Below are 12,064 nucleotides of genomic sequence, written 5' to 3'. Positions count from 1 at the left end.
GTCGATTTCAAGCTATATTACAAAGCAGTGATCACCAAGACAGCATGGTCCTGGCACAAAAACAGACATATAGACCAATGGAACAGAATAGAGAGTCCACATATGGACCCTCAACTTTATGGTCAAATAATCTTCGACAAAGCAGGAAAAAATATGCAATGGAAAAAAGACAAGTCTCTTCAATAAATGGTGCTGGGAAAATTGGACAGCCACATGCAGAAGAATGAAACTCCACCATTCTCTAACACCACACACAAAGATAAACTCAAAATGGATGAAAGACCTCAATGTGAGAAAGGAATCCATTAAAATCTTAGAGGAGAACATAGGCAGTAACCTCTTTGACATCGGCCACAGCAACTTCTTTCAAGATACATCTCCAAAGGCTAGTGAAACAAAAGCAAAATGAACTTTTGGGACTTCATCAAGATAAAAACTTCTGGGGGCACCTTGGTGGCTCAGTCATTAAAGCGTCTGCCTTCGGCTCAGGTCATGATCCCAGGGTCCTGGGATTGAGCCCCGCATCAGGCTCCCTGCTCAGCGGGAAGCCTGCTTCTCCCTCTCCCACTCCCCCTGCTTGTGTTCCCTCTCTCGCTGTCTCTGTCAAATGAATAAATAAAATCTTAAAAAAAAAAAAGATAAAAACTTCTGCACAGCAAAGGAATCAGTCAACAAAACAAAGAGGCAACCCACAGAATGGGAGAAGATATTTGCAAATGACACTACAGATAAAGGGCTGGTATCAAAGATCTATAAAGAACTTCTCAAACTCAACACCCAAAAAACAAATGATCAAGTCAAAAAATGGGCAGAAGACATGAACAGACACTTCTCCAAAGAAGACATACAAATGGCTAACAGACACATGAAAAATGTTCATCATCATTAGCCATTAGGGAAATTCAAATCAACACCACAATGAGATACCACCTTACACCAGTTAGAATGGCAAAAATTGACAGGGAAAGAAACAAAAATGTTGGTGAGGTTGTGGAGAAAGGGGAACCCTCTTACACTGTTGGTGGGAATGCAAGTTGGTATAGCCACTTTGGAAAACAGTGTGGAGGTGCCTCAGAAAATTAAAAACAGAGCTACCCTATGACCCAGCAATTGCACTACTGGGTATTTACCCCAAAGACACAGATGTAGTGAAGAGAAGGGCCATATGCACCCCAATGTTCATAGCAGCAATGTCCGCAATAGCCAAACTGTGGAAAGAGCCGAGATGCCCTTCAACAGATGAATGGGTAAAGAAGATGTGGTCCATATATACAATGGAATATTACTCAGCCATCAGAAAGGATGAATACCCAACATGTACATCAACATGGATGGGACTGGTGGAGATTATGCTAAGTGAAATAAGTCAAACAGAGAAAGTCAATTATCATATGGTTTCACTTATTTGTGGAACATAAGGAAGAGCATGGAGGACACTAGGAGAAGGAAGGGAAAAATGAAGCAGTGGAAATCAGAGGGAGAGACAAACCATGAGAGACTATGGACTCCAGGAAACAAAGTGAGGGTTTTTTGGGGGGGGATGGGTTAGCCCAGTGATGGGTATTAAGGAGGGCTCATACTACATGGAGCCCTGGGTGTTATACGAAAACAATGAATCGTGGATCACTACATCAAAAACTAATGATGCATTGCATGGTGAATAACATAACATAATAAAATTAAATTTAAAAAAAAAAGATACATCAAAGCTAAGTGTTAACCTAGCACACATCTATCAAAGTCTGAAAGCATTAATGCTCCCCTATGTACACAAGGATTTCCCTTGTATTGTACCACAAAGAGAAATGCCACTAAATAGTGAAATGTCCCAAAGTAAATCACTTTACCACTCTGGGACTGTTTGCAGGTATATAAAGTGAATGGGTCATAGTAGAAGTGGACTTAGAACCATGCTCCTTGAAGTTCCCTTAGGGACCTTTGGAGGATGGGGTAACCTGATACTCCATGTCCTCTCTCCCATTCAATTAGCATGGGTCTGTTTCAATCTTATTTATTTATTTGACATACTAGAAGATTTCATTTGTACAAAGTGATCTTCAACTTAAAAAGACTCAGAACCATCAGGGCATTCTCCAGTTCCATATAGCTGGCTAGTGTTACAGATCTAGAAAGCACAAGACAGTAATAGTGACTCATAATTAACCTGATGATTCTGTTACATAGAAATGTTCATTAAAATAGTTGGAATTATTTACAAAAATAAAATGCCCTCCAGGCTAATTGGTTCTAATTATGAAATGACTCAAATTAGAGAACATTGCTAATTAGCTGTGAACACGTGGTGTTAAAACAAAAGCTTGTGTACACTATTCTTTTTTTGTGGGTAGTGAGAGAAAAGAATGTGATTTCTTTGCCAATTGGAAGTCTCCTTGTCTTAAATTCTGTTATATGATGAAAAATATATTATCTTAGAATGATTTGTTACTTAAATAATCTATGATTAAAGGGTAAACTTCACATTAGCAATAACAAAAATCTAGTTTAATAATGCCCAAATCTAACCCAACTGAGAAACTTAAATAAATTTCCTGTGTGTACTATGTATAATAGTCACATATTTTGCATGAATTTATATTTGCTTAGAGTTCTGATTTACAGTTTTGATTCTCATTAGCAAACTTTTTATTCCATAAGTCTTTTGATAAGTATTTTACTATTTGCATTTTTAAATGCCTTTAGAAAATAAACTAGTCTAATTCTCAGAGCATTCTTATTATAATATAGCAGAAGTATCCTGCCAAGAACTTTGAATGTTTTATTTCATTTAAAGAGGCTGTTATTCTTCCATTTATCCAGCCAGCCATCCAGCCAGCCAGCCATCATCCAATCATCCACCCATCTATCCATTCATTCTCTTACCAAATTTTTCCCCTGGAAAACCCTTTTTTTTTCTATAATAACAACACAGCTCCACTTGTTTATCCACTTACTGGTGCAGAGTTTCCATTTGGTCCCCTTGATCTGACCATTCTTCCCAGGACTTCAACACCATCCGACGTGATATTAGCTGAGGCATTTATTGCCTTCTCAGCCACATGCTTGCAGTCAATAACCACTTGGACCAAAGTCTTGCTGACAACAATGTGTATCTGGGTAAAAGTAAAGATGTTTTAGGAGATAGGAAGTAGGAAGAAATATCAATCAAACTTATGTACTTGCATGACTCGTCACTAAAAAGCAGGCAAGAGAAGGAATTCTATCACTATGCATTTTGCTAGAAGTGAGAGGTTCTACATTTACCATCACCATGATTGTCCCACATTCAGGTAGCACTTCTATTTTTATTTACTTTGAAATTACTTTTTAATAACTTTGAAAGGAATCACGATCTAGCATTCATCTAAAGCAGCAAGATCCTGAAGTGACAGGATTAGTGTGGCCTTTTCTGAATGCACATTAAAATGAACACCAAAATATTAAAACAAAAAATGCTAAGTGATTTACCAGCAAAAGCTTTGTACGGTACTACCAGTTGTTGGCAAACCACATTTTGATAATATTTATTTAAGTTAAGATGAAGACAGGAGATCTAGAATCTGAAAGGGAAGAGGAATGCTTTCTGGTGACTCCAGGACCAAAAGAAATAAAGCTCTTTGCCTTAATGTGTGGTACAGTTTTCTCAAAGTGAAATTTCTAGAATCTGCATGTCTATGGTAATATATTCAGGAGTCTACACATTCTTTGTGAGGATTTGTAAAAATGTGTGTTATTCTGGAGGTGAGAGTCAAAGGTAAGCATATTTTAAATGAACCACATTGTAAGCAAGTTCTGCCATGAAATTTCAGTGCTTATAAATGCGTTTCAATTTATGATGGTGTTTGCCTCGTGGGTATTTCTTTTTTGTGGAAGGCTACTTTTTTCGGGAGCTCAAAGAGTGGAATTAATAGGCAAATAATGATTTCACATTAAGTGAAAGCCAAAAAAAGGTACAAATAGCTACATAAGGGAAGGTATGTTAGTTCAAAGAAAAAAGGTACTAGGCAATAGTTACGGGAGTTATAGCAGCTAGTAATGTATTTGCATTGTGAGCAGAGGTCAATATCAGTGAAACATCATCTTTCATATTAAAATAATATTACTTTTAACTTTATTGGTTTTTTTAAGATTTATTTATTTTAGAGAGAGAGAGAAAGAGTGCATGAGCAGGGGGAGGGGCAAAGAGAGAGAGAGTGGAGTAGCAGACTCCCCGCTGAGCAGGGAGCCTGACAGGGGGCTGGATTTCAGAACCCTGAGATCATGACCCGAGCTGAAACCAAGAGTCAGACACTTAACCAACTGAGCCACCCAGGTGTCCCATTAACATTATTGGTTTTTTTTTTTTTTTTTTTTTTTTTTTTAAAGGTTTTATTTATTTGACAGAGAGAGACGCAGCGAGAGAGGGAACACAAGCAGGGGGAGCGGGAGAGGGAGAAGCAGGCTTCCCATGGAGCAGGGAGCCCGATGCGGGGCTCGATCCCAGGACCCTGGGATCATGACCTGAGCCGAAGGCAGACGCTTAACGACTGAGCCACCCAGGCGCCCCAACATTATTGGTTTTATTCGATCTTTATTTTTGTTTCATAGTTGCATAGGAACTGAAAGCATAAGGATGTATATCAATTTTCATTTAATGTTTTATGTTAAATCATGATAAAAATAATTTAAGTCAACAGTAGAGGCTCTTGAGAATTCTTTTTCCTTCGAAGAGGAGTTAAACCATTATTCAACTGGAGAAACACTGCTGGAGTAAATCCCCCACATTACTTCCTTCCTATTAACATCTCTCTTATGATCATTTAGAAGGATCTAATTTGACTCATACGTTTTTGAAACTTGGAATACTTTTCATTATTACAAATTACAGAAATTTTCATGCTGGGTGCTAGACAACCTTGTATATAATATTCATGCTTCAAGAACCATTTACTTGTGGGGAGATACTCAAGTTTTTCTTTTCAAACAACTTTTGCTTTACAACAGGAGACACTGAAAACTTTTCAAAAATATTTTGCTTATTTAATTGCATTTAAGGATCTGTTCATACAATTATCAACTTTTTGAAAGACCTTGGGGTCACACTTCATATTCAAAGTGTAGAAATTAAAGCCAACTGAAAAACAAGAAACTAAGGTAATGTATTCAATTAAATACAATTCTATGAGCAAATCAAATTTGATCTCTACATATTGAATTTGCATCAAGATTTTCAATTAGTATATCTATTAATGGAGTAGTTTACTACATGGTAAGCCTTTTCTTTTTGGTTAGTCTGGTTGTTTGGCTTTATTAACAGTACTGAAAAGAGTAGAAGAAGGCTTTTTTTTTTAATAACTTTAAAAAACTGGAAGGTTTTTATAAATTTAAAACTGGATTTTTAATGACTCTTACTTATAAGGTCTTTAAGATCTTCCAGTAAGGTGAGTAAAGCTTATCATGCACCTAAGACTCATAAATGATTCTTCGGAATGATAATTACACATTTATGTTATGATAGCAATATGTTTTTAACACTTATGAAATCTTACATCTCCCTTATAATTTTTCTTGACTACTTTGCAATAGACTCTGCTTAACCAAGAAAGAATTGTTTCAAGACAAGAGGAACTTGGTGAGTAAATGACAATATCTCCACAAAGAGATGCTAATGGGATTATTTTGAACCATGAACTAATAAATCTCTACGTGCATCTTGTGGTCTTAAGATATTATACTTCTGGTTGTACGGTCCTACTAAACAACAACAACAAAATTTTTGTATGTAACTTTTCTTGCGCAAAAAAGATTAAGGATCTTGGTATATAGTTGTTCTTATGCAGAGAGGGTATTCAAGACCCCAGAAAGTAGCAACCATGTGTAAATTAGATGGACTTGACCATGTTCTAGGTCAGGAGACAGAAGCCAAGATGAAGACTGCTCTGCAGCATCCCTTCCTTCACTCAACACACAGAAGGGAGGATCAAGAGGCAAGGTTATTTGCAGCACCACTTATAAATGTTCTGCTTTACATGCAGCGCTGGCAAGTTACTTACTTAACATTACTTAACAGCCCAGAGATCAGTGGGATCATTTGCTAAACACAAAGGAAACCATACATGTTGGAAGGAAGCATGGCTACTCTAGTGATCACCAAAACTGTTTCAGACATATGAAGTCGTAAGGAACAGAGTTCTGTCACAAATACCAGGTAAAAATAAAAACTATAGTCAGGCTTTACAAAATCCCTGCTCAGAATAATTTTTATAATGGTAGTGATGGGCTGTCTGTATATATATAAATATATCAGTACAAACTATCTTCTACAAACTAACATGAATTGGTTGATTGTGCTTTCATCTTCACTGGTGGCTGGGTAGACCAGCAATCCTTTCCACATCACACATAATGTGGCGAATTAACAACTGTCCTCCTAGTAGTGTAGTCTCCTCTATTACACTGTTACTCAAAGTGTGAACCTGGACCACTTCTATCAGCATCTCTTGGGGTACCTGGTAAAAATGCACACTTTGTGGTCGCATCTTAGAACTACCAAGTTGGAAGAAGCTTACTCCAGTTGAAATATGAAATCCAAAGCACTATGGGATTTATTTTACACTTCTCTGTTGCTTGGCCCACAACAAATAGAATAAAAAATGTATATCTCTGTTGCTTTGCACAAAGCAAACAGAATAAGGAGTATATGTATATAAGGCATTACTCACCTTGTGAAAGCTACCATGGAAAATTTTCCTAATCTCAGGTCCTTCAAAAGTAACAGTTTGAAAATCCCCACTGTAGTCATAGTTGAAATACGTTAAGGTTTTACCACCATCTAATCAAAGAAAAACAAAAACAGTTTAGAAAGTATTATAATGGGTAAATAATTTTTATAAAATTCAAGTCAAGGCAGAGGCTGTGTTTAGAACAAAATGATAAGTAAGGAAGGAAATGATCTATAGTCCTTGGGTTGCCCCAGGCTTTCAGTTGGCCAATTAACTGACTTAATCATGTGGTGATGATAGTGAAGTAAGGACCCCTACACATATTCTTCCTCTGGACTTACTTGCCTATACTCTCATCCCCAATACCCTCCCGGGAGATGGTTGTCTAAAGCTGGGAGCAGAAGCAGAAAAAAAAAGGGAGAATAAAGTTAATCCTATTTTAAGACCTAGAAACCAAACCCTTTGCTTTATTAACCCCTGGAGCAACCAACTTTTCCAGGACATGCAACTTATACCACCCCCAAAGTGGTATCCCAATATGACTTTTATTATGAACAAACTAAATCCACAAACTAAATCTTCCTAATCTTCAGGACAAGGAATTACAAAAAAGAAAAAAAAAAGAATATTTTTTCACTAACTAATTCCTAGGTTACAATTTAATTATTCACTGTGATTTCAAAGGGAATAAATTAGTCTTTTTTTTAAAGATTTTATTTATTCATTTTAGAGAGAGAGAGAGCGTGCAAGAGTGTGACCGTGTGGGGGTGGGAGGGGCACAGGGAGAGACAGAGAAGCAGACTTCCTGCTGAGCATGGAGCCTGATGTGGGGCTCCATTCCAGAACCCAAGATCATGACCTAAGCCAAAAACCAAGAGTCAGACACTTAACCAACTGAGTCACCCAGGTGCCTGGGAATAAGCTAGTCTTAATCATTTCGAGAGATTTCTTTGTTTTCAAGTCCCATGTGAATATGGAGTTAATTATTTATACCCTTTTAATCTACAGCTTTCCCTTAGTTTCAGTATGGATGCAAAATGCTTTCACAATATCATATTTAGTTGTTGATTCATTTCCATGTACTGAAAAGTCCTTTTACAAATACTAGCTGGAGGGTGCCTGGGTGGCTCAGATGGTTAAGCATCTGCCTTCGGCTCGGGTTATGATCCCAGGGTCCTGGGATGGAGTCCCGCATCGGGCTCCCTGCTCGGCAGGGGGCCTGCTTCTTCCTCTCCCTCTGCTGCTCTCCCTGCTTGTGCTCTTTCGCTCTGTCAAATAAATAAATAAAATCTTAAAAAAACAAACAAACAAATACTAGTTGGAGATAAGCTTAAATGTTAAATACATTCCTTATCCAAATATGTGAGTTAGCACCTAACAATAGCGACTACATTTTGGTTCCTAGCTTGATTGGAATCCTAAACAAAAAAGGTATTTAGAAAACTCAGTGACATTAACTGAAAACTTGACGATCCTCTTAAATGATTACCATGTGTGACATCCAAGAGCATGTGATCGAGAAGCTTCCTTCACTGGTTCCCCTCATCTTTCCAACCTCCAAACAATGGACTGTCCCAGTCTTCAGACCTATTCTCTTTCCAGACACATATACAATTGCAAATGTATATCCCCATCCTAGAATTCTTCCCAAAATATGCTGCTGCAAATCTGGCCTTTTTTCTGGGATATGAACTAGGCATTGTGATCTTGCAATTTATAAGAAATATATATTTGGTCATTCAAATATATATGAAAAATACAATTTGGTCTTGGTCCCTGGTTCCTGGCTCACAGCTCCTAAAACACTTGGAATTTTCTGTGATAAGAGCTATAAAGATGTTTTTGTTATGTTAATAAGGTGACTTTTAGAAAGCCCTGTAACCTAAGTGTGGAGGGGGCTCGTTGGTTGCCAAGGGAACCAACCCTGTGATTAGAGGGTTGGAACTTTTTTTTTTATGTTATGTTAATCACCTTACATTACATCATTAGTTTTTGATGTAGTGTTCCATGACTCATTGTTTGCGTATAACACCCAGTGCTCCATTCAGTACGTGCCCTCTTTAATACCCATCACCAGGCCGGAACTTTCAATTCCAGTTCTTTCCCGGAGTTCGAGGGAGTGGAGAGTAGCTAGAGATTGAGTTCGGTTGCCAATGGCCAATAATTTGATGAATCATGCCTATTTAACGAAGCCTCAATAAAAATACAAAGGATGGGGTTCAGAGAGCTTTTGGGTTGCTGAATACTTGGGGACTAGGGAGGGTGGCTTGCCTGGAGAGGGATGGACCCTCTGTGCCTCTTCCCACATACTTTGCCTTAAGCATCTCTTCCAGCAGGCTCCTCCTGAGTTATATCCTTTTATAATAAAGCAGTAATCTAGCAAACAAAATGTTTCTCTAAGTTCTGTGAGCCATTCTAGCAAATTAATCAAGCCCAAGAAGAGCTCAGAGAAATCTCTGATTGATTAATTGATGGACTGATTTTTTTGGGGGGGGGAACCTCTGATTTATAACCAGTCAATCAGAAACACAGGTAACAGCCTGGCTTGCAACTGGAGTCTGAAAGGGGTGGTGGGAGGGCACAGTCTCATGGGACTGAACCCTTAACCTATGGGATTTGATGTTATCTCTGGGTAGACAGTACTAGAACTGCGTTGAATTCTCAGCATCCTGCTGGTATCTGAGAACTGCTTGGTGTTGTGTGTAAAACTCCACCCTCCTCATACCCCCCCAACACACACATTGGAATTGGGCCAAGGAACCCAAAAGAAAAATCTTATACTTATCATATCCATGTGCAAAAAATGATTCTCGTTCCTCCCCTCCAGTAACCCTCCGACTCCTCCCACCATCAACTTAGCTCTTCCTGCAATTTTTACTACCCCAGTAATTGTCTCTTTATGCCTTGCCCACTGCTGAATCCCAGAGCCTAGTGCTGGCACATAGTAGAAACTCAGTGAATACATGCTGAAAGAATGCGTGGATGAATGAATGAAACAACTGTTACATAATTTATTGCTAGTATTTACTCATGGCTTAAGATAAATGAGTTATTCTACAATATAGAGTTGACCCTTGAACAATGTGGGGGTTAAGGGCACCAACACCTCAAGTAGTTGAAAATCCACATGTAACTTCTGACTCCCCAAATCTTAACTACTAATAACCTGTTGCTGACCAGAAGCCTTACTTATAACATAAACAGTTGATCAACATATATTCTGTATATTATATGTATTATATATTATATATATATATTATATTCCTACAATAAAGTAGGCTAGAGAAAATAAAATGTTATTAAGAAAATTATAAGGAAAATACATTTACAGTATTGTACCACATTTATCAAAAAAAAAATATCCTTGTAGAAATGGACTCATGCATTTCAAACCCACGTTGTTCAAGGGTCTAGCATTCACAAAACAGGCAAGATGGCACGCCATATACATTACTCATACATGTATGTGCAAACATATAAATGAATATACTTACTATCTAAAATGACTCCAACCAATGGGTCAGAATTTTTATTTAAAATCTCCCAAAGAGCAAATGGCTCCTCTGGAGTGTCAGGAAGAATCCGGAATAGAAAACTCATTGTGTAGTCAGAGGGCAATCCTTCTGGATGCAAGTATCTGAAAAATGGAAAGAAAATAATATTTCATTGCATCCCTTTCAAAAAGTTATTTATCTGATTATGAAAGCAAATGCACTTTAATTATAAAGATTTAGAAAAACAGAAAAAAAAAATAACAGAGGACTATTAATCCCATCCAGAGATGACCACTGTTTTGAGGTGGTACATTTCCCTCCAGTTTTTAAAGAATGCTGCCCCTTTTCCTAGCACCATTTACTACACAGTTTATATATCCTTAAATATTTTTTAAAAGTATGATATTTAATGTCTGCACAATCTTTTATTGTCTGGCTATTCCATAATTTGTCTAACTGGTCACTTCTTCTCAAACCCTTAAGTCATTTCAAAAGTTTCAGTATTATAAATAATGTTTATCTACAGTCTTTTTATAAAACTTAAGACACTGTCACTTTCTACTATAGGTTGTAGTTAGCTGCATTCCTGTCCATGCTTTGTGCTGGGATGCACCAGCTAGATCTACCTTCAAGAGTTAAGAATATATTACTACTGCTGCTGGGAGTGATGTCTGTAGACAGCTCTCAAATACCAACTCTCATCAGAGACTGCTCAGCAGAAAGAAGGGCTCTCCCAAGGTCATGCCAACTTTTTTTATGGCACTTGTTTTCAATGACTGGTCTTTGAGGGCATATGAAGACCAGAGCCTCTCATTCAAATGGAGGCAGCTTCATTTTCAGAACTCCTGTATGTGGGCCACCTGAGACTTTCAGTGAGATTGTTTCACGGCTTGACTTTTCTCCTTTGTCTCATCTCACCTCCTTCTATTCCCTTCCATGAGAGCACATCCACATCAGCTTCCTCGAACACTCATCTCCACCTCTGGATCTGCCTCTGAGGAACCGAGCCTTCTATACCATTTTATCTCTCTCTAACAATTAAGTGGAGCACTTACATACTTTTAAATTTTTCCCCAAAGCAACAAATATAGCCCTTTACATATACAGGAGCCCCGTAATAGTTATTAAGTGGATAAATTTGAGAACATGGGATTTTAGCATAAATTTGAAAATGAAAGTTTGATTTGCATAGATAAAAATATTTCATTCATTTTGTTTATATATTAGTTCATTCATTCATCCAACAAATACTTATTGTGTGCTTGCTATGTGCCAGACATTGTAATAGGCACTTAAGATACATCAATGAATGAAACCAACAATGTCCCTATCCTTGTAGAAGCACTTAAATTCTAGCAGGGTGAATTATACAGTGTATTAGAAAGTAAACATGCCATTAAAAAAAAAACAACAAGAAAAATAGAGCAGTTTAATGGGGATTGGGAATGCTAGGATGTATTGTTTTGCAGCGTTCAATGAAGTCATCACCACTGGCTTCACTTAGAAGGCTCCTTGAGAAGGTTACATTTGAGCAAAGGTTCGTTGAGAAAGTTAGATTTGAAGAAAACCTCAGAAGAGACAAAGACATCCAGCTAGTACAAAGACACCAAAGTGGAGTGTGCCCGGTATGTCTGGAGAATGGACTGAAGGAGACAAGAGGTGAAGTCAAAGAGGTAATAGGTACCCAGATAATGTAGACCCTATAGGCCATTCAAGAGTTTTGACTTTTAATGCAAGGGGAATGGGGAATCGTGGAGATTTTGGAGTGACATGATTTACATTTTAAAAGAATTACTCTGACTGCTACTTGGAGAATAGACTCTAGGAAGGCAAGGGTCTGAGCAGGAAGACCAATTAGAAGCCTGCTGCAAT

General features: G+C 37.7%; 1 protein-coding gene across 4 annotated transcripts in view; it reads right to left on the bottom strand.

Annotated features, from left to right (window-relative positions):
* The window catches only part of COL14A1 (collagen type XIV alpha 1 chain), a 211,633-nt gene that overhangs the window by 76,200 nt on the left and 123,369 nt on the right, over positions 1–12,064 (bottom strand). For all 4 annotated transcript variants that reach the window (XM_021688762.1, XM_021688763.1, XM_021688765.1 and 1 more), the window contains 3 exons: positions 10,193–10,335; positions 6,699–6,808; positions 2,952–3,110 (listed from right to left, as the gene is read on the bottom strand). In XM_021688762.1, the coding sequence (XP_021544437.1) occupies positions 2,952–3,110; positions 6,699–6,808; positions 10,193–10,335 (412 nt within the window). The remainder of the gene's footprint in view (positions 1–2,951; positions 3,111–6,698; positions 6,809–10,192; positions 10,336–12,064) is intronic.

The sequence above is a fragment of the Neomonachus schauinslandi genome, chromosome 4 (genome assembly GCF_002201575.2).
Source record: "Neomonachus schauinslandi chromosome 4, ASM220157v2, whole genome shotgun sequence".
In the NCBI taxonomy this organism is placed as follows: Eukaryota; Metazoa; Chordata; class Mammalia; order Carnivora; family Phocidae; genus Neomonachus; species Neomonachus schauinslandi.
The sequence above is the reverse complement of the archived record's forward strand: the minus strand, read 5'-3'. Positions and strand labels throughout refer to the sequence as shown.